The sequence below is a fragment of the Stegostoma tigrinum genome, chromosome 18 (genome assembly GCF_030684315.1).
Source record: "Stegostoma tigrinum isolate sSteTig4 chromosome 18, sSteTig4.hap1, whole genome shotgun sequence".
Lineage (NCBI taxonomy): Eukaryota > Metazoa > Chordata > Chondrichthyes > Orectolobiformes > Stegostomatidae > Stegostoma > Stegostoma tigrinum.
The window spans coordinates 27,535,498-27,558,639 of record NC_081371.1 but is presented as its reverse complement, the minus strand read 5'-3'; the positions used below and the strand labels follow the sequence as shown (position 1 = coordinate 27,558,639).

General features: G+C 41.6%; 2 protein-coding genes across 4 annotated transcripts in view; one reads left to right on the top strand and one right to left on the bottom strand.

Moving 5' to 3' along the window:
• Positions 1-5,309, bottom strand: part of LOC125461006 (chromatin remodeling regulator CECR2-like) — a 129,274-nt gene extending 123,965 nt beyond the window's left edge. For both annotated transcript variants that reach the window (XM_059652418.1, XM_059652419.1), the window contains exon 1: positions 5,119-5,309. In XM_059652418.1, the coding sequence (XP_059508401.1) occupies positions 5,119-5,259 (141 nt within the window). In that variant the 5' untranslated portion in view covers positions 5,260-5,309. The remainder of the gene's footprint in view (positions 1-5,118) is intronic.
• Positions 5,310-5,906: 597 nt separating this feature from the next.
• LOC125461007 (adenosine deaminase 2-like) overlaps positions 5,907-23,142 on the top strand; it is a 77,844-nt gene continuing 60,608 nt past the window's right edge. For both annotated transcript variants that reach the window (XM_059652421.1, XM_048549274.2), the window contains exon 1: positions 5,907-6,994. In XM_059652421.1, coding sequence (XP_059508404.1) covers positions 6,679-6,994 — 316 coding nt within the window. In that variant the 5' untranslated portion in view covers positions 5,907-6,678. The remainder of the gene's footprint in view (positions 6,995-23,142) is intronic.

The window sequence follows — 23,142 nt, the reverse complement described above, 5'->3', positions numbered from 1 at the left end:
ACTGCCATTCACCTTATCTATATCCTTCATGATTTTATAATCCTCTATGAAAGTTACCACTCAACCTCCTACACTCCAGTGAGAAAAATCCCAGCCTATCCAGCCTCTCCTTACAACTCAAACCCTCCATTCCTGGCAACATCCTGGTAAATTGTCCTCTGAACCTTCTCCAGCTTAATAATATCCTTCCTATAAAAGGGTGACCACAACAGACCAGAAGAGGTCTCTGCAGTGTCTTGTACAACCTCAACATGACTTCAAAACTGCTATATTCAGGTCTAAGTAAGGAAGGCAAGACTGCTGAATGTTTTTTTTTAGCTACTGTATCTACGCATGACACAAACTTCAAATAATAATGTACCTGAACCTAGAGGTGTCTCTGTTCTACAATACTATCCAATGCCCCACCATTAATTATAAGTCCTCTTTATTTTATTTAATGTCTCACATTTATCCAAATTAAACTCCATCTGCCATTCCTCAGCCCATTGACCCAATTGATCAAGATCTCTTTGTAATCTTAGCTAATCTTTTCCAATGTCCACTATGAGACCAATTTTGATGTCATCCACAAACTTACTAACCATGCCTTCTGAATCCTCATCTAAATTATTTATCTAAATGACAAATGAAAGTGGACTCAGCACCGAATCCTGTGGAACACCGCTGGTCACAGACTTTCAGTCCAGAAAGCAACCAATCTGTTTCTTGCCTTATAACCCTTCTTAAGAAAAGGCATAATATTATTCATCCAGTAACCCACCTGTAGTCGTATATGATACAAACACTTCTGCTGGAGACCTCAATTTCCCACAAAATCTTGGGATTCACTGGGTCAGGTCCCAGAGATTTATCCATCTTTATATCTTCTAAAACCTCCAGCACTACTACTACTGTCATATGAAGTATTTTCAAAATATCAATATTTATTTCAGAGTCCTCTGGCCTCCAATTCTTTCTCAACAGTAAAATCTGATGTGAAATATTCATTTAATATCTCTCCCATCTCGGTTTAACACAAAGATATTGATCTCTGATCTTTACAGGACCCTATTCTCTCTGTAGCTGTTCTTTTGCTCAATGTACTTGTAGAATTTCTTTGGATTATCTTTAGCTTTGGCAAATAAGTTTATCTCATATCCTCTTTGTCTTCCTGATCTCCCTGTTAAAGAATGCCCCCACACTCTCTATACTGTTCAAGAGATTCATTTGAACCCAGTTGTCCAAATCTAATTACGATTTTTTTTCATTCTTGTCTAGGACCTTGGTATCTTTATTGTTATCATTAATTGTTCTCTAATCCTACCAGCCTTACCTTTCACTCTACTAGGAATATAACGACTCTGAGCTCTCATTATCATACTTTTGGCAAAAACGCCACGCACAAACGAAATGCTGCAAAATTCAGCAGCTCTGGCATTTTCCATGGACTACAGACAATAAGATATAGAAGCAGTTCTAAAGAGTCACTCCATTGCTCTGTGGACAGAAAGAGATAATGTTTCAAGTCGAGCATGATTCTTCAGAATAGTTCTCATGAAAGTCATACTGGGCTCAAACAAGAATATTAACTGCTTCTCTCTCCACAGATGCTGCCAGACCAGCTGAGTTTATCCAGCATTCTCCGTTTATTAAAAACGCTTTACATTTGAATCTTCCCTTTACTCTGAAGTCATCAACCTGAAAATGTAACTATTTCTCTTCAAAGATGCTGTCTGACCTCCTGAGCATTTCCAGCACCGTTCTTCTGAATTCCGTCATCCGTATTATTTTTTATATAGAAGACAAAATCTTTCTATAAAAACGACTTATTTTCAGAACTCATTTTACTTGACACAAATACATTGTCATGAGTACAAAAATCTAACTTGCAGCTGATCCGTTTAGCCAAAAATGTAATAAACAGTGGTAGCTATCTATTTCACAGAGAAATGGTACAAATCTTAATTTCCACAAAAGTGTAGAGATTAAAATACAACAAAACCATTAAATAATGGATGCTAAGTTACAAAAACAACATTCAGGTAGTTAGAGTAAAGAAAATATTGTGAGTACTCTGTTTTATAATATTTTTGACTTTGCTTTAAAGAGAACATTTTGCAAATTTGTATCATGAAAAAATACAAAATTAAAGCACTCTTCTTCAAGAAAAGAAGATGGAAATGCATGTGTACCAGATCAAGAACATAAAATAAAGTGTGTCCTAAAGAAGGATCTAAGGGTTTACTCTATTTTCTCTCCAGATGCTGAGTTTCTCCAGCAACCTCTGTTTGTTATAAAAAATATACTCCTTTTTCTTCAGTTTATAAAGATTCAAATTTGCTAAGGATATATCTGTTCTTTAAACCACATTTTTCCAACAGACTAAGCTGCGATTTCAATGGGATGAGAATTATTGCAAACTCTCCAAGTACATGTTCTGATCCTACCTTAAAGCTGCCACCAAGAATTCAGGGAATATTTCTACAAGCAGCAACAATAACATATTCAAAAAAGGGTCACATTTATCTTTTTCAGTCTTTCAACTGCAGTACTTCAACTGCAATGAGTTTCACTACCAGACAAACTTGTAACATACCTCCATTTTCATGGCTTGTTTCAAATTAATGATTACAGTTTTACACAGCTAAAAAATTACTTTTGCAGCTACACCTCTGGTATATAGTTCATTATTTTCCCCATTCTTCCCTGAAGGTACTGAATCATATTGGTCGACAGCTCAAATGAATGCCACGCACCATCTGATGTTTGTCTAAATAGGCATTCGCACATGAGCGCTACACCAAAACCAGATCCTATTTTCATTACATATTCAAATACTATCATTAAAGTAGTGAAGCTCATTGTAACTCAAGTCAGGCACCTCAGCAGAGAACCAGGAATTGAAACCGCAGTAATGCATTTACTATTTCTGCCACCAGTGACAAGAGTTATTGAATCAAAAGTAACTATTTCACAAACAATGTACTTCATGCTAGGTATGAAGTCTCTAAATTGCACATCCAGTGACCAGCTGAATGCGAGTAGCTGGCAGGTTTAAAAAAAGATGCAGCCATCTGCTAAATGTACGAGAATTACATCACAATCAACATACACTGCAGGACTGTGTCATCCGATTTCACAATGGTATTACTCCAAAGCCAGAATAAAGGCCAGCCAGAAACAGCATTCAAATTACCTTGATAAATGCCACATGTGCTGTACAAATGCAAGTTATGATGAGTAGAAACGGCTTATGGAATAAGAGTTCCATGTGCAGTTGGTGCCACTCATTCAATGGGGTAAAGCACCAGTACCAGATTGTTTACGCATTGAGAAAAACTCCCACACCCCAAACCAAACAGATTTACCTGGTTATACAATTTGCTACTTTTAAGTAGCCACTGTAAACACAGTGAGAAATGAAATGAACGTCAACCTCAGATTATCTAAACTACACACTAACTACAACCAAAGTGTATGTATTCAACCAAAAAATTTCGCTACCAAGGACAGCAACATGATTGTAAAACAAACTGTGAAATCAAAATGAACACGCATAAAAGTAGCAATTTCACTAGGCCCACAAGCAAAACAATTTGAAAAGTGCGAGAATACAGTCTGTCACGGAGGTACCGATCGGCAGACTATTTACAGCAAGCACGGGAAATCAAACAAACCAGTGAATGGATTTCGGTGGGGGTGGGGGGGGAGGGGGGTTGGGGGGTGTGGCAGAAAGAGAAGGGCAGCGGGAGGTTAAAAGGTAAAATGGAACTGGTCACTCCATTTTAGGAGTGGGCGCTTCGTCCTACCAACATGTTAAATTTCTAGAATGTTCTCTTTCATATATCGCTAACAACGCAGCAAGGTATTTTAAATTGGAAATCTATTATGGAGGAAATAAACAACTTGTTGCATTTCAACGAAGGAAAAACCAAACTTATCCTTCAAAATAAACAGAGCATTCGTAGTCTAGTTGATGGTTGGTTGACACATTTAGAGACCCACAAAGATAGCAAGAGAGAATTTTGATCAGAGCTGCAGAACATGCCTCACACAAGATGCATATTCTACGTTTAAAACACATTGAACACCAACTCAAGTCAGGGACTTGGTTTCTCACTTGCAACTTCATACATACAAAAAAAGTCATCGTATTTGGATTTTAAACAAAAACTCCTCCCAGAATCACAGCAAACGTTTGTTGTGAATTAAGCCTTTCAACTCCCCTCCCTCCCGGAGAAACAACTTTAAACAATAGACTCGCCGAACAAAAACAACAACAATGGGGGGGAAAAAAAGGGGGGGGGAAGAGAAGAGAAGATATCGGACAGAGCAGGATGAATGATTGTGTTTGTTCAATTTTACTTGAAATCGAATGATTCTCTGAATTTCGTTTCCCAGTCGGGTTGCAGAACGTTAACGAACATGCTGTTTTCTTTGTAAGACCTATATGCCAGAAATCGAATTTAAGATCGTCTAAGCAAGTTTAATTTGTTACACTTGTGTTTTATCAACAGTGACGAAATAGACCGAAATACTCTGCGCCTTGCCGATGAATCGAGCAATTTGCGAAACGCCCCTACGCTGATATTGACTCCGTTTTGTTAAAATATACATTTTAAAAGTTATTGGGTATATATTGTTCGTCGGAGGCTTTTCTACTAAAAATTGTAGTTTAAAAGGGTAATCAGCTAACTTTGTTAGCAGCATGTGGCTCGTCTTTCTCCTAAACAATGCCATGGCTATGATGGATGTGTGGCAGAGCAGATCATGAAGAACGGCAGCACCTTATCGGAAGGCACGCTCCTTTACGAAAGGAACACACCATGTCCTCCCGTTTTCAAGCCCAAGAGATACCAACTTTATTAAACTTTTTAAAACTAAGACAAACGTTTTATACAACAAAAGGTAAACAACGATGATTAAAGTCCACATCAGTGTATCGGTGATTGCAATCGAGCCGTTTTAGAACCACAATAGAATTGAGCCAGCAGCTGGGAGGCGAGATTGACATCCTGTATCCATATGATTACTAACTTTGAATTCTTTGAAATGACAGGGGCTTCGAGAGGCAACTTAATCATTTACAGGAAAGAAAAAAGTCTCATAACTCATTGAAGGGAAAAACAGAATTACCTCAATTTCGAAGTCTGGGAGCCCAAATGCTGTCCTGAATAAAGAGCAAAAGTGTGCGATGGCGGGTACTTCCCACCAAGAACGAATTTCTTCTACCGAAACGGTCGAAGATGTACATTCCTCGGACATTTTAAATGGCATCAAATAAATCCCTGTCCTCACATGAGATAGTTTTCCTCGAACTTGGCTTCCTTGTGTAAATTTCCACCCCCACCCTCCCCTCCACCAGACCCCCTCTGTTTCCAGTCTCCTAGTGCCGGTTGGCGTAAGGAATGTGCTGGGTGTTAAGTGTGTGCGCTGCCTGCCATTGCCGGTCTATTCCTCTCCTCTTCTCTCTCTCTCTCTCTCCCCTTCCTTCCTTCCTTCCTTCCTTCCCCTCTCTCTCTCTCAGTGCAGGCGTGCGTGTGTAATCCTGGAACAATCTCGCAGCCCCATTCTCAGCGAGGAACAGATGGCCGGACAACAACAGGGGAGTGCTCCAATCCTTCAACACACCGGAGGGAGACCAGGACGCACTGAACTGCTCAACGCCCGGCGCATCCCTTCACCAAAACTGCCGACAGCCCTCCACCCCTGCTGTGCACAATGGCGAACGCCGGGCCGAGCCCGAGGCAACGGGGAGAATGGCGGCTTGTTGGGCAGTCGCTGCCACGTTCGGAACTCAGACACCCCCGCGAGAAAGTAGAAAGGCTCGTCGCCACCAACAGGAAGTGACGCAGAGGTCTCCTGGGTACCAGCCAATGGGCTGAGCCGCGCTGTCCTTTGGGATGGGGGAGGTGGGGCGAAGTGCCTGGATATATTGTGCGCACCCCGGGGGTTTTAACGTCGAGTTTGTTTAATAAGGCTGGTCTGTGGATTTTGGGAAGGAATGACTGGGGTGGGGAGAAAACTATCCATTGAATAATCGAGCTATTCTTTAGTTTCCTTCCTTGCTATATTAAGTTCCTGCACTTTAGAATTGGTGTCGAGAGCCTTATCGTTTGTTGTTTAGTTGGAGGTTGCAACTAGTGGTAGAGTGCGCGAGCGTTTCTGTTGGATCACCCAACGTTCCATTCCCAGAATCTCCGCGTTCTAAACGGTTGTTGTTGTTCTGGAGCCCGCGCTCGGGCTAAAACCTTCCTTACTCCCCTAAGACATCCCCATCCCCACCCCCACCCCCTTCCCTGGGGAAAGGGCGAGTGACACCGTGCACCGCCCATCCATTTCAATGCTGTCGCCTGCCAAAACACCCAGTCCCTTTACTTCGGTGTTTGATTGCGTTAAATGTATTCGACTTCTTATCCTTGCCCCCGAGTAATCAGCAGAGATGTGACTGCTTTTTTTTAAAAAAAGTCACCCTTCTGTCATGGGCATCAGGACACAAGTGACAATTTCTCTTTACGTGGGTGCACGCGTTTCCTATATCAAATAACAGTCCAGTTACTTCAGCTGTCCCCTTAAAGGGAAGTACAAGATCTTTGCAGAAGCGAAAGTTGAGTTTATAATTGATTGCACGTTTCGTGTTCTCGTCAGTTCTCGCTAACGTTTGAATATTATACAGAACCGTGTGGTCTTTTGAAAATGAAGGCACCAAATTTCAGAAAAGAGGCAGCTGTGTTTTCCTTTTTCTTTTGTTTGTTTGCGGTGTGTCAAACGTTTCCAACTCCGGCCGACCGAGCTAGTTTGATAAAACTGGAGCAGTTCCAATTTACAGGCGGTAATCTCCTCTCGACTGAAAAAGAACTGCAGGTTAATTGTATACTTAAGAGAATCAAAGCAAAGGAGATAATGGAAGGAATGAAAACTGGTAAATTTGCCCCAGCTATGCACTTTTTCAGAGCAAAAGAATTAATTGAACAAAGTCCAGTTTTTAAAATTATACAGATGATGCCCAAAGGTAAGCAATGATATGAGGTTTATTAATCGACTGCGTAATGGGTTGCGGATATTTTAGAAAACTGGCTTTTTTAAAAAACTTTCAAATGAAGATAAAATGACCACTTTATTCAACATACAGTGTAGACCTGGAGGAATCAAGCCGGTTCGGCAGTGAGGAACGTCGACGTTTCGGTTCGGGACCCTGCATCCAGGACTGGGAGGGGAGCTGTGTAATAAATAGAGAGCAGGGGTGGAGCTGGGAAAGGTAGGTGCGATGGTGATAGGTGAATGCAGGTAGGGACTGGTGAGAATTGGTCAGTTAGTTGGGTGGGGCTGATAGATGGGAGATAAGATGGACAGGTTGCCTCATGTCCAGGAGGCAGGGACGAGAGGGGAAGCGGGTTGGACTTGGAAATAGGCCCTGGGGTGGGGAGAGATGAAACTGGTGAATTCTGTGTTCAGGCCATTAGAGGCCGAGTATGTTGTTCCTCCAGTTTGTGTGTGGCACCATTGGGACACTGGAGGAGGCCCTGGATGAACATGTTAATGGGAAGTTAGGTTGGCAAACAGAACGGTGTTGCTGGTTATAGTGTACAGAGTGCAGACGCACCGTGAATCGGTCACCTAGTCTGTACTCAGTCTCACTAATGCAGAGGAGGCCACATTGGGAGCAACGGAATACAGTGTTGAAGGTTGGAGGATGCTACAGGTGAACCCCTGTCGGATATGGAAAGTTTGTTTTGGGCCTTGGACAGAGGTGAGAGAGGAGTTGTAGAGGCAGGTGTTGCACCTCCAGCACTTGCAGGGAAAGGTGCTGAGTGTGGAGTAGATGAGCAAGTCACGGAGTGAGCGGCCCATACAAAAGGCCGAAGCGGTGGAGATGGAAATATCTCTGGTGGGGTCAGATTGCAGGTGGCAGAGAATGACCTGCTGGATGCAGAGGTTGGTAGAATGGTATATGAGGACCAGGGGACTCTGTCTTTATTTTTGTTGAGGAGTGGGGATTTCAGAGCAGAAGTGCGGGAGATGCAGTTGAGGCAGTTTGGATCATCGGAGGGGGTAAGGTTTGACTAGGAGTAGAATGCTCCATCTTGGGAGCAGATGATGTGGAGGTGGAGGAATTGGGAGTGAGAGATTGCATTCTTGTAGGAGGGTGGGTAAGAGGAGGCGTAGGCAAGATGACTACGAGAGTCAGTGGCTTTGAAATAGATGTTGGTGCTGAGACAGATACTGGAGATGGAGAGGTCCAGGAAGTGGGGAGGAGTATCCAAGATAGTCTAGGTGAAGTTGAGGTTGGGGTGAAAGGTGTTGGTAAAGTTGATGAATTGGTGACCGATTTGCAGAGCATCTGTGCTCTGTCTGCTATAATCAGCAACAATTTCTGGTTGCCAACCATTTTAACTTTCCCTCTCACTCCCTGGGCCACATGTCCATCCTGGGCCGGCCTCCTCCAGTGCCACAATGACGCCACACGCAAATTGGAGGAACAACACCTCATACTTTGACTGGGGAGCTCGTGGCCTGACGGCCTGAACATAAAATTCATCAGTTTCAAAATCTCCCCCACCCCGGCTTCATCCCAAGTCTAACCCTCCCTCCCATCCCTTCCTCCTTAATCTGACACACTCTGTTCATCTTCTTTCCTACCTTCCACCCTACTCTTGCAACTGACCAATCTCTACAGCCCCCACCTGTGTTCACCTGTCACCAACCTTCCTTCCTTCTGACCCAACTCCCCGTTTATTTCTGAGCTCTGTTTTTTTGCCCCCCTCCCCAGCCCTGATGAAGGGTGTAAACCTGAAATGTCAACATTCCTGCACCTCTGACCTGCTGTGTTGCTCCAGCTTCGCACTGTATTGACTCTGACTCCAGCGTCTACAATTCTTGTTACCTCTGTGTTTGGTGAGTCGTTGGATAAAATGATGTGTGACTGTTGGGGATTTCACAAATCTGGAGGTGTACTGTATTGATCAAGGGTCTGGGGAGGAGGCACTTATCAAAGCACAAACTAAGAAAAACTATGAATGCAAGACAAACTGTTAACCGTTACTGAGGGAATGTAACAGCTTTTTATATATTATTGGTGAATCTCCCACGGTGTGAACTGAGAGGATGTTTCAAGTATTCTGTATAACATGAGATATTGGTGTATTTTCTTTTAAGAAATAAAAGATCAGAATAAAAGGTAATTTTTGACAGGGCAGTTCGGTGAGGGTTCAGAAGGTTGCAGATGACTCTGATTTTGTTCCTTTAAAGGTTTGTAGATATTATGAAATTGATGAAAATGAGTTGAAATGTTATTTCGTGCCTGTAGAGCCAAGAAGTGACCTTTTGAAATATAGGAACTTTGCACTTTGTATCAAACTTGGATCTGTTTACTTTTCTGTGGTGTAACCTGCATTCTAGAAATAAAAGCAAACTCGAGACCAGGGTTGAGAGGAATCAATTATGCAAAGAATAACCAAACAACATGTGCTCACATAAATTCATTTATGACTTGTTCCTGAATTCTTCTGTGTAAATAGTATGATAGTGCTTTGTGCAAAACCTTTAATCAACTTTTATTGCTTTCCAGTGACACTGCACGTGAAAATTCAAGATTTGTCTGGGTGCACTTAGCTATTTCTAAATCCAGCAGGTCTGTGAGATAAAACAAGAGTTAACCTTTCGAGTCCATGTGCAATCATTCTGTTTTCTCTCCACAGAAGCCTGACCTGCTGAGTTTCTCCTGCCATTTCAGTCTTTGTTTGTTTGTTTCAGATCCCCAGGTCTTTGTTTTATTTTTAAATCTGTTGGGGATTATTATGCTAATGTTTATCCAAACTTTAAGGATAGCTCCTTTTTAAGATTTCATAAAGTAATTTACTGAGTAGAATTAAATTGTGTCAGTTGTCTGGTGTTCCCACCAAATGAGATTTATTACTTCCGTTTCTAATTTGAGGGAGTCTTCCATGCATGTTTATTTGTACATGTTGCAGAAATACATATACATAGAACATTACAGCACAGTACAGGCCTTCGGCCCTCGATGTTGTGCCGACCTGTCAAACCGATCTGAAGCCCATCTAACCTACACTATTCCATGTACGTCCATATGCTTATCCAATGATGACTTAAATGTACCTAAAGTTGGCAAATTTACTACTGTTGCAGGCAAAGCGTTCCATTCCCTTACTACTGTGAGTAAAGAAACTACCTCTGACATCTGTCCTATATCTTTCACCCCTCAATTTAAAGCTATGCCCCCTCGTGCTCACCGTCACCATCCTAGGAAAAAGGCTGTCCCTATCCACCCTATCTAACCCTCTGATTATTTTATATGTCTCAATTAAGTCACCTCTCAACCTTCTTCTCTCTAAAGAAAACAGCCTCAAGTCCCTCAGCCTTTCCTTGTAAGGCCTTCCCTCCATACCAGGCAACATCCTAGTAAATCTCCTCTGTACCCTTTCCAAAGCTTCCACATCCTCCTTATGATGCGGTGACCAGAACTGTACACAATACTCCAAGTGCAGCTGCACCAGAGTTTTGTACAGCTTCACCATAACCTCTTGGTTCCAGAACTCGATCCGTCTATTAATAAAAGCTATGTAAAGTTTACAGATAGTCAGACTGCATTTGGTGAATCATGCAGGTCATCTCATTTCTGCTTCGTACAAGGATATGCCTAGTCAAATTCAGCACAGGTGGAATCGCTGGGATGTCTGGCAGATAATCCGATGGCTGCATTGTCTTGCTTTGGAACATTCTGCTGAAATTTACTTCATGGATTAGAACATCAGGAACTCCGAATTCTTCGCACCTGACATGTTGAATTGCCATTGCTGCCATAAAATGTGCACGGTCAGGTGCATAAGCAAAAGTCCAATGGAGGTCACAGCCTGCTGTCATTGTGCCATAATAATTGTGCGAGAATAATTGAGCAAGCACTTGACTCCAAGTTCGATAACTTTGCGTCACATATATATTGCCCAGTGTGTCAGATGCCTTCATTGAATAGATAAATTTTATCGCCGTTTAGCCCATCGTTTGCCAAGTATTAATATTAGTAAAGTATCATTTAAAACCGGAAAAGGTGACCACAGAGTTGCTGCAATTGGACACACTTTTTGTTTGGGGGATATAGGACCATCCTGAAAACTTGTGCAGATTTTTTTGCTTTATTTAGGTAGTGGGGACTGCCTTAATGTCTAACAAATTAACATTTGGCTTTGCATAAAACCATTTTGTCACAGGGAGACTGGCCTCATGGTATTATTGTTAATCCCGAGACCCAGATAATGTCCTGTGGACCCAGGTTTGAATCTTGTGATGGCAGATGGTGGAATTTGAATTCAACAAATATCTGGATTTAAGAGTCTAATGATGACCGTGAATCCATTGTCGATTGTTGGAAAAACCCATCTGGTTCACTGATGTCCTTTTAGGGAAGGAAACTGCCAAGCTTACCTGGTCTGGCCTACATGTGACTCTGGGCCCACAGCAATGTGGTTGGCTCTCAACTGCTCTTAATTGCCCTCTGGGCAATTGGAGTTGGGCAGTAAATGTTGCCTAGCCAGCGATGCCCTCATCCCGTGAATGAGTAATTTTTTGAAAAATCAGAAATCCAAAAAAAAACAGCATATTACAGAAAATTATACTTGGCTTGGAATTCATCTCAATATGATTAATATTCTGAAGTAATTAATATCATAGGTGTCCAACCTCTTTCTCTCTGCCTATTTAATTGATTGCTGTGGAGTACTGTTGGCTACATTTTCTTTTGCATTTAGTCAGAAGCAAATGGAATTTGCTTTGGCTCAGATTATATAATGTTATCTTTTGGAGTTGCAGCTATGATCTATTCTTGTTATTGGGCCTATCAGCACCTGCCCACGTTTAGATCATCAAATTAAGATCTTTGACCCATGTGAGTAGGAAAATAAAAACCGACAATGTATTGTTTTGAATGTATCAATGTCCACCTCTGTTTTCACGAATACCCTCGCTGCGCAATATTTAACCAAGACAGAAAGTAAACTGTCTTTCTTTTGAAGTAGAAAGAGAAAGAAACCAGATTGGATATAAGATAACAGGTGTAGAGCTGGATGAATGCAGCAGGCCAAGCAGCATCAGAGGAGCAGAAAGGCTGATGTTGTGGGCCTAGACCCCCTTCCCTTCTTCCATTTCTGAAGGAGGGTCTAGGCCTGAAATGTTAGTTTTTCTGCTCGGCCTGCTGCGTTCATCCAGCTCTACACCTGTTATCTTATATCCAGAGCTGGATAAACGCAGTAGACCGAGCAGGAAAACTGACGTTTCAGGCCTAGACCCTTCTTCAGAAATGGGGGAGGGGAAGGGGGTCGAGGCCCACAACGTCAGCCTTTCTGCTCCTCTGATGCTGCTTGGCCTGCTGCGTTCATCCAGCTCTAATCCTTGTTATCTCAGATCCTCCAGCATCTGCAGTTCCTACTATCTCTGAAACAGATTGGATGTAACATTTTTTTTCACTTTGTTTCTTGTATTTAATATCTCTGGGGTACTTGCTGTCAAATCAAAGTGCCATGTTCACATACACTCTGGTGCAGCAATAGTATTTTGAGTCAGAAGGCCTGGGCTCAAATCTCACTTGTTTCAGAGATGTGTCATAACATACACACACATGTTGATTTAATGACTAGTTTTTTTTGCACTGATTCTGGTCATCAGTTTTGTGACTAGCCTGGCAATGGTTACCTTCTGTCTTATATCCAAGATTTAAGGAGGTTATAATACTAAAACGATTATGATGAGAGACAGTAAGAACTGCAGATGCTGGAGTGACAGTCAATACAGTGTAGAGCTGGAGGAACACAGCAGGTTAGGCAGTGTCAGAAGAGCAGGAAAGTCAACATTTTGGGTTTATACTCACCCAAAATGTTCACTTTTCTGCTCCTCCGATGCTGCCTGACCCGCTGCGTTCCCCCAGCTCCACACAGTTTTTTTTTTTAACAACTATGATAACTCATTTGAAAGTTTCTATGTCTAGCTAAACAAATTCTGATAAATCACTTCTGCATTTGGCAGCACCAAGCCCTTTGCTGTGAACTTTTGTATTTGCAGTACTGAGCATCCTTCCAACATGTCTAATAACAAGACTTAATTCTTCAGTGATGACGACTGACTGAGCTAGCCTCTCTGGCTTTTAGACCTCATTGCCCCACTGTAGCTACGCATGCTCTTCCATTTGGACTGCACTCTGCTGGCATCCTGTTATAGTCATGGATTTTATTAAACTTATGAGTTTACTTAGACCAATGTATGTGGTATCTTGCCTTAGTTTCCCAGCTTTCTCTTTGTGCTCTGTTTTGGGAAAGAAAATAGCTTATATTTTGTTCTCAGAAATTTCAAATATGAATTATTTATCTTCAGGGCTGTGCGTTTGCTCCAATTATATTTCTTATGCTGTTGCATTCAGTAGCTTGAATATCAGGCCAGGTCTGTTGACTTGGAAGAGCATGTAGCCATTGTTGCTCCTTCCACTATTTTAAGATTATTAACCTTTTGGGGATGTAGTCTTGAACCGAAACCACCAAGTATATTAGAATTTACACAAATACAGGAACTGAAATCGTAGTTAGGAATACAATAAATGCAAGGGTGAGCTTCCTGGATTTTGCAGACCATAACAATGAATTGAAATTCAAATTAACTTCTGGAAGTGATAGTGAGACACTTGACGTTAATGTGACGATAGACTAACACAGTAACAGTAATATAATAAAACAAAGAACCGCAGATACTGGCAATTTGAAACAAACAAACAGAAATTGCTGGTTGAAGGCTCACTGGACTCAAAGTTAACACTGATTTTCTCTTCACAGATGTTGCTTATCCTGCTGAGTTTCTCCAGAATTTTTGTTTTATAACAACAGTTGTGTTTAATTAGGCGATTTCAATTGTTTATCTACAATTGATTAATGCAGATTGGAAGAGTTGCATAAAGTATTATTTGTATAACAATTTACATCTTTAGAATCTCCTTACTGTTGGAATGGGAAATATGAATACTCTCTGAAGGATCTGCCATCCCTTTTGGACCATGCATGATTTCAGAATTTGTTTAACTGGAATTTGATTGTTTTGCTTGCCTTTACAAGTGCATGCTCCTAGGCTAATTTTAAGTATCATTGTGAATTCAATGGCATATCTGATAATTTAGTATCTTCCAAGAACTCCAATTCCTTTAAAACATAGATTTCCAATTTAATTGTACTGGTGCAAAGTGGGCATATAGAAATTGACGATTTTAGCTTTATAGCTAATGAATCATGGCCAGACACAAGTCAATACCATCAATGTTAGTGATGTAATGCCAAAAAATCTCAGACATATAAAGGCTTTATATATTTATGTACATTCTTCCTTTTATTTGTAGTTGCTATAGAGTCCTCCGTTAAGCTTACTTCACCTTTTTTTGTTTTTCCTTTTCGCATTGGCTTGTGTGCAACGTTGGAATATTTAACATTTTAAAATGGAAAATTTCTGCTTCACTGTCATACAATGCCTGCAGGGCACGTTATGCAAAATGACAATCACCTAGGTATATCACCCAGATCCTCCTGTCATTTTTCTATTTTTATCTGACTTTTTTTTTGAGGTGTTTTTCCTACCCGTTTTATCAGATGTTTTATGGTTTAGGTTCAAGCTGACTTCACTACTTCCTACCCTGTCCCAACCCCAGTTCATAATTGACTCATGCTCTGACTCCTGTGACACCCAAATCCAGGTGACTTAATTCTTTGCTTGCCATCCACTTCAATTGAGCTTTTGCAAATGATAATATTTAACAACATAACATTCTATGCCAGTACAATGTTAAGAAGTGAAGTGTTTTAGCAAGCTAAGAACATTGCCTTAGTTCAACAGAAAAGACTTTGTTTGTTTTTTATTTGAATTTTCCTTTTTATATCCATGCAGACAGCACAGATCTGCACTGGTGATTCCATTTAAATGGCCTTGGGGATATGAAAACAGTTTAACCTCCAATTCAACAAGAACATTACTGAGATCTGTTAAAATGGAAGAACTTGTCTTTCTGTTTCATCTCTTAAGTTATCTCAAAGCACTTCATTTGCAATGAGTTACGTACAAGTGTAATTGTTGTTTTGTAGCCAGCACGATGGTCCGTTTCCACAGGGTGAGGTTCCATGGAGATGAATTCTAAGTTTAGAGTTCTATTTTTCCTCATATTAGAATACTTTGCTCATACATGAGAAGGCATAGTGTCAGTTTAACATTGCCTGTGCATTACAAACAATTTCAATTGTGAAGCAATCTTTCAGGACTGTATTGAAATGTCAGCCTAAATTGTGCTCAAATCCTGAGTTGGGCTTTTGAATTCTAGTTTTAACTTGGAGACAAGAACTGACTACAAACCCCAACTGATGAAGCCACATACAAATATAATGTGCCCACATAGATAAGAGCAAGTATCATAATTTCAAGCTTCATGAGCTTATACTTCCCTACCGAAAACCCCGGATAAAGTACTAGCCATTTAAAGCATTGTGCATTCATAAAACTTAGAAGAAAAAGATTTTTAAAAAGTAAACTCAATAAATCTGTCTCTTCCCCCCCCCCCCCCCCCCCCACATCCAGTAGATACTAGAAGGTAAACAGGCTGTTAGCATGGAACAAGTGAATCTTATTAAAGTTGTTAATGCAACATCTTGCTTTCTATCTGAAGTGTTCGGAAACTGTTCCCTGGAACTTCCCTAAACCACCACCTGTTCATCTTTCTTATGAAGAAGCAGCTCACTAATGAGGACTGCTGGCTGACTCTGAGCACTTGTTGACACACTGTTTTTCAAGTGGCTGGTGGTAGTTTACACTGTCAATCTTCATTTAAATTCTTTCAAACAATTGTCCTTTCGCACACCTTCGTCTGATGGTTAGCTTGTCATTCTTTCTAAAGGTAAACTTATTGTTTTCTTAAACTCTGCATTGAAATGGGGTACACATGACAGCAGATAAATCTTTAATGTCAGTTCAATGGATCGTCATGACTTCTGTGATTCTGATTCTTGTGACCTTTCTTTTGAATTTATTTCCCAGAAATTTGGAAAGCTAGTTGCTGATGCAACAGCCGGTAAGTTAGTAAATAAATACTAGGAAAATTCATCTTAAAAGGCTTCCAGTTTCCACAATGCAATCTGGCTTCAACTTTGAAACTCTTGTCTCCATGCTGGTTCTTACTCAGAGCTCCCTTTCACTGTGGTTGAGGTGGCCCTCCGCTGTACCTGTCTACTTGCACTTCTCTCGCACTTCTCTCACCTCCACCCCTCCCTTCCAATAGGGTTCATCTTCCACCCCACCAGAAACATGGAACCATCTGGACTTGTAACCACTGGAGTTTAGAAGAATAAGTAGTGACTTGATTGATACACAAGATCATCATGGTCATGACAGGGTGGATATGCAGAGGACGTTTCCTCTTGTGGGAGAATCCAGAAATAAGGCTTACCATTTCAAAACTAGGATTCTGGAACACTCTTCCCAAAAGCAGGGAGGCAGAGGGCAGAATCTTGTAGGTGTCAAGGCAATGTGGGTTTTGCAAGATTTGAGGCAGAGTCATGTGAGAAGTCCAGTGAAGTCTATCTCCACATATTGAGCATCTTGTGCCATCTTTTATGCTTTTGATAAGTCACGTGTGGAGTTTTTTTGGTCAACAACAACAGCAATTGCCCATTCAGTGGAATTTTGCTTGCTAACATCTTGTTAATGGCCCAGCCCACCTCATTAGTGTTCAACTTTTCCTACTGAAAACGAAACTTGCCAAACAAGGTAAACCTGGAGAAAATCTGACGTGGAAATCAGTGGTTACCTGGCAACTTTAGGTCAGGGGCTTGTTTTGAAGGATCTCCATATTCAATATTCCAAATGCAGTCTGACCACAGCCTTATACAGTCCAAGCAATGTATCACCTGCTCATGAATTCTAGCTGCCTTGAAATAAATGTGAACATTGTATTTGCCTTTCTAGCTGCCAACTAAATTAGGAGTTCTGGTTGGGGTTCTGTTAAGAACCTTTTTGTATTTAAGGTTTTCAAGGCATTTTCGAAATTGGGAAAAGGCTTGTGTTCTTCTTGCCAAGGCGCACAACCTCACATTTCCCCCACATTGTATTCCACCTGCTGCTACTTTGCCCACTCTCTGAAACTGTTCAAGTCATTTCACAGCCTCCCTGTCTCCACAATATTAACTATTGAGGGACCAGCCATGCTAAGGGTCGACTAACCAGATACAATTGGGCCCCATTGGGCCCAAACTTTAGGCAAAAGGTGAAAGTCAAGACCCAGCCAACACTGCAATGCCTCTGGTTGATTTTTTTTTTTGATTTATTGACATGTGTGCTGAAATATCATGAAAAGCTTCATTTATGAGTGGTACAAGTGGATCATAGCAAACAAAGGATGTATAGAGTGAAAAGACTTAGAGGCATACAAGTTACATTATTTGAGGCTAGAATCCATTCAACAGTCTGATAACGGGCAGAAAGAATCTGTTTCTGAACCTGATTTTGTGTGTTCAGGTCTCTATCTTCTGTCTGACAGAAGAGGTTGTAGGAGATTATTACCAGGTGTGATGGGTCTTTGATTTTGGTTGCCTTTCTGTGACAGTGAGCTGTGTAAATTGAGTCCATGGATGGAAGGTTGGCTTCTGTGATGGTCTGGGCTGTGCACGCCACCTTCTGTAGTTTCTTACGGCCTTGGGCAGAGCGGTTGCCACACCAGGCCATTATGCACCTGGACAGTATGCTTTCAGTGGTGTATCTGTAGAAGTTGGTGAGGGACCTTTATTGACATGCCAAACTTACTGAGCCGCCTAAGGAAGAAGAGGCATTGTTGTGCCTTCTTGACTGGGTTGCATTTATGTCGGAAATCTAGGACTGGTCACTGGTTATCGTCACTGAGGAATTTGATGTTCTTCATTCTCTCAACCTCTGTTCTGTTGATGTAGATAAGGACGTGTTCTCCTTTCTGAAGCCAATGATCAGTTCTTAAGTTTTGTCGACATTGAGAGACCAATTGTTTTCATCGCACTTTTGTGCTTCTAAGGGATCTCTGTGGTTCCTCCTCCAACTGAGTTCCTTCTTGCACTGGTTCTGCTCCCTAGTGAGAAAGGTGGCAGTTAAAGTGATTGCCAAGCTCCCCATTTTCCTATTGTCATGCTTTGTGTTCTGAAGAGTATTGGTTGTGGTAATGGAGTGCAGCTATATATACCTCTCCAGCAGTCCTTGAGTGTGCTGGACCTGCTGTACGTTGCAGCCTCCAACCTATCATGCAAACAACTAGACTCACTGTGCTGCTGCAGTGTTTGGGCAATGAAAGCCATTGTGTCCCACACAGTTATCTGCCCCTCCACTTGCTACTTGTGCATGTGGATGAGCTCCCTGACTGCTGACACCGCCAGAGTTATTGTAGTGATTGTAAGAGGTCAGCCAGGTGGCCCTCATGGAATATGAGTTCTCTGATTGGGGCTGTTAATCTGAGAGCCCTACCTGTCAGATATAAACAGGACTGTCAAATATTCTAACATTCTGAGAGCTGGCTCTGAAGAAGCTGGATCAGTGTCAAGGACTCTCCATTTGCAAATAAAGGATGACCTGCTGATGGGCCTCTGTGGAGTTATTCCAGTGGTGATGAGAGAAAAAGCACACTCCTGAAGAAATTCACTCAACAGTCCTGTGTTTGGAGTATCATGCTGTTATTTGGGAAGCCTGACTCATTGATCCTAGCATCAAAGACTGGATCCAGTATGTGAACAGAATGCAATGTTTTTTAAATTTTGTTTTCTGGGCAGATGAAAAACAAGTAATTCTCCTGACCGCTTGTAGACCCACAGCTTTTTCAGTTATTAGGAGCCTAACCTTTTCTGAGATGCTAGATATGAAAACCTTTCAAGAGTTAACAGATTTAGTTAAGCAATATTACAACCCCAACCTGCCTCTAATTCTGAGACACAAACAGTTCTACTCAGCAGTTCAATAACCAGGGGAATCCATATTGGGATATTTGACAAGGTTAAGATGCCTGGCAGAGGTGTGTGATTTTGGTTTAACCATTAATGAGATGCTGAGAGACTGGTACCTGGGATTAATGATGTAACCATGCAAAAGCACTTACTAGCTGAAGTCCGACTGGACTATAACTGGCTTTATTATCCAGCAAGTTTTGCATAGGAGTTCCAGGGTATTCTGATGGAAGTGGACACCCTTCCCAGTCTGACTGAGCTTGGGAAACACTACTTGAGCAAAGGTAATTGCATAGCTTCACTTAGGACATATCCTGAAAAAAGGGCTCTACATCAGCCCAAAACAAAGCCAAACCTTGGACAAGCAGTTAAAATTTTCTTCACCAAGCCATTGTCGTTGCTGCTGGTGTGTGGGCTCAAGACAGCAAAAGAGTCCAATAAACCTAAATGGGGTAAGAGCACCTATAGGCCAGTATCCAGGACAGTACACATGCTGGAATGTCCATCTACAAATGGTTTGGAATAGTTTAAATTGCTTAGCAACATCTAAATCAGAACCAATCAATAAAAACATCTGGTTAATTTTATTATATTATAAAATGACATAATTATCATTTAATTATAATGGAGGTCAGTACCAGTGTGGCCTTATCAGTGTCTTTTGACAAAATTCGCTCTGGACTCCAACCCTTAAATTTGCTGAAGACTTCAGCTAGACCTGCAAACCTATACTGAAGAACCTCTTCAGTTAAAGGGTACAAGTTGGACTGAAAGGTCTGTTTCTTTCTGTATTACTATATGACTCTCTGACGCTATGACTGCATTGCTTCTGTTCAGTTCTCTTATGACAAGCAGCTGGTTCAGTGAACACTGATTATAGTTAAAGGCTTGGGCCCAAGCTTGATGGGGTGAAATTTCCTGAGGAAGATTCACCTTGATTGGCTTAACATTATGCAGTTTAGGGTTTCACTCAGGCAGCTATTTTCTAAATAAATATTTGGATGTTTTTCAGCAAGGTCTAGGGACTAACAAGATGATCCAAGGCTACATTTATGTTGACCAGGAAGCAGTTCCACAATCCTGCAAGAGCCACCTGGATCCATTTGCCTTATGGGCAAAAGTAGAGTAAGAAATCAGAAGGCTGCAAAGTGAAAGAATCATAAAACCAGTCCAGTTTGCAGAATGGGCAGCAGCAGTTATACTGATTTATGAAGCCCAACGGGTCTGTTCACCTCAAGGGGTTTTAAACAAATGGTAAACAGCTTTTCAGAACTGGATAAATAGCCAATCCCTCAAACTAAGAATTTGTATGCAAAGCTGTCGGGGGACTCGCCGTTACGAAACTGGACACGAGCCATGCATACTTAACAATTGCGGTTAGATGAGGATTCCCAGAAGTATGCTGCAGTTAAACCCATAAGGCTTTGTACCAATATACAAGACTGCTATTTGGGATATTGTCAGCCTGTGCAATGTTTCAGTGGACAATGGAGAACGTTTTGCAAGATCTACTCCGGGGTCACTGTTTATCTAAATGACATGCTAATAATGGAAGACCAATAAGAAGCACTTGGAGAATATACTCCTTAGATGTTTCTCCCGGGTGGGTGTACACCTTAGTTGGGAAAAACATGTGTTCCAGGCACCCAAAGTGATGTCAGTCTACAGAATCAACAAGACTGCATTGCACCTGTTGGAAGATAAAGTGAGAGCAATCAAAGGTGTCTCTCAATTGTACCACAGCTTAGGTCTTTCCTTGGACTGGTAAATTATTATGGAAAGTTCATACATAGCCTGGCCTCTATCCCAGCACCTTCACATCAAGTCTTTTAAAAAAAAGTCAGCCTTGGAAATAGTCATGTAGCCAAGGCATAGCTTTCAGGGAGGTGAGGAGACAGTTATCATCTTAGAAGGTCAACACCTTCACTATGATCACTGGCGTGATCTGGTATTGATGTGCAATGCCTCCCTTTGCAACACATAGGTGGTATAAGCTTGTAGTTGGCCCAATAGAGAGAAACATCCAATAGCATATGCTTCTAGGACTTTGGCTAATACAGAGTTATTTCAATTATCTCCTGTCTGGAGCTAATCAGGTGCCTGGTCCCTGTATCCTGAGAGTCTCAATGGGCTGGGGAATTTCTTAGCCAGCTGTACACTGTCACAGTGAGGTCCCACAATTTCTAAGCCCAATGTTTTCCCTGATGTGTCAGTACTAGACCTGCTGTGGGGAATACAGGAGGCAGGCTTGTCAAATTTTCTGATGACTCCATATTCTTATCAGCAAAAGTTGAGATGGAGCAATCTTAGGGAGTGGCTGATTCACTGTGGAGGCGGTGGATATGTTGGCAGGACCTGCAAGACAAAGACAAAGAAGCCATCGCAGCTAGGGGTTAGAAGTGGTGTACATTGAAACCCTATCAATCACATTCAATGAGAGAGTAGTAGTGGAATGAAGAATGGGACTTAATCAGTTGATAGGATGTTTCCGTTTTGTTCTGTTTTCCTGCAAGAGACAGCTACTCTTTTTGTATGGGTGAAGAGCCCAATTTTGGGCATCCCTTCACCTGTACAGGCTCTCTTTGCCCTGTTCTGGGCTGTTCTCTCCTCTAATGAGAGAAAGGGAAGAATTGGCTGAGATGAAGTGGGTGGCACATTTTGTTAATACTGGTGCAAGTTGTTGAACAGTGATGAGGTGCCTTGCCAGTAAATAGGCTGCATGGAGGACATGCAGGGTTAGTGGAGTTTGAAACTGGGTGAAGGAAGATGTTGCAGACAACAGTGAGAGTGGTAAAGTGTGACCCTCATTGGGGAAATGGGTACAGTACCAGACAGTGATTAAGTGTGATGTAGCAGAGAATGGCATGGTGGCTCAGTGGTTAACAGTGCTGCCTCACAGTGCCAGGGACCTGGGTTCAGTTCTACCCTCTGGTGACTGTTCAATCTCCACACAGACAATCTCTCCATCTGTGTGGATTTCCTCCGGGTACTCCTGTGTTTTTTTTCCCCCCAACAGTCCAAAGATGTGCAGGTTAGGTGCATTGGCCAAGCTAAATTGCCCCGTAGTGTCCAGCGATGTGCAGGCTAGATGGATAAGACATGAGAAATGTAAGGTTACAGAGATGGGAGGGTGGTGGATCTGGTTGGGATGCTGTTCAGAGGTTCACTGAGAACTCGGTGTGCAAAATGGCCTGCGTCCACCCTGTAAAGATTTTGTATTCTGCTACTAAGTAGCACATACCTTCCACAGTGGAGATGGTCTCGGACCTTCTTGCCTTTCGTTTGTATTGTTGAGACAGCCCTGGGTGTTTGGTCTTGTCATGGCCATCTCTTCCAGTTCTCTGAGAAGAAGACTTTGTGCCAATCCTTTGAGTGGCATCTCTGGGTCCCTGTTGGAGAAATGCAATGCCATCATCCCCTTCTCCTGCATCTTCTGGAGATATCCTTGATCAAACATGGCAGCTTCAGAATGCAAGTGTTCATCCAGGTGAACTGCAGCCTTTTTTTTTTTGTGGACCGAAAGGGGTGGCAGTGTTTCAGCAGATGTCTGAAAAGTGGCATTTCAGTTTGGGAACAGTGTGTGGTAAGATGTGGCTGGAATTGAAAATGAGGTTCCAAAGAGGTGTTGGGTAGTTAATGAGGTACATTTAGTAAGTTATGACAAGAAACTGTTAGGACTCAGGCAGGAATCCCTCCAAAGAACCTTGCGTAACTTGCACTTGGCCCAAAAATGATGGGCCCAAAGTATATGAATATTCTCTGTGCAGAAGTGGATAGATTATTGGTACACACGGGGATAAAAAGTTTTCAGAGGTAGGTGGGAATATGGAGTAGAAGTAACAATCCAATTAATCATGATTATATTAATTAGTGGAACAGGCGTGATGGACCAAATCCTCTCCTGCTTTTAACTTTTGTATTCATATTTGAGCTGTAGAGATCTTTTGAAATAGTAGTAAGTTGATATTAATGATTTATGTTAAGGGCAAAATACAGGAAGACATGATTGGAAATGATCTTAAGTTGAATCAAATGCTCAACTAATGTGGGAAAATATAACCCATTATTTGTTTTGTAGCAATACAAGTTCTATTTGAGTTGAATAACTACCATAAATTTTGTTCCTATTGGTTTATTTCACAGGAAACAATGTATTGATTTATATTCTGCTTCATCTTGT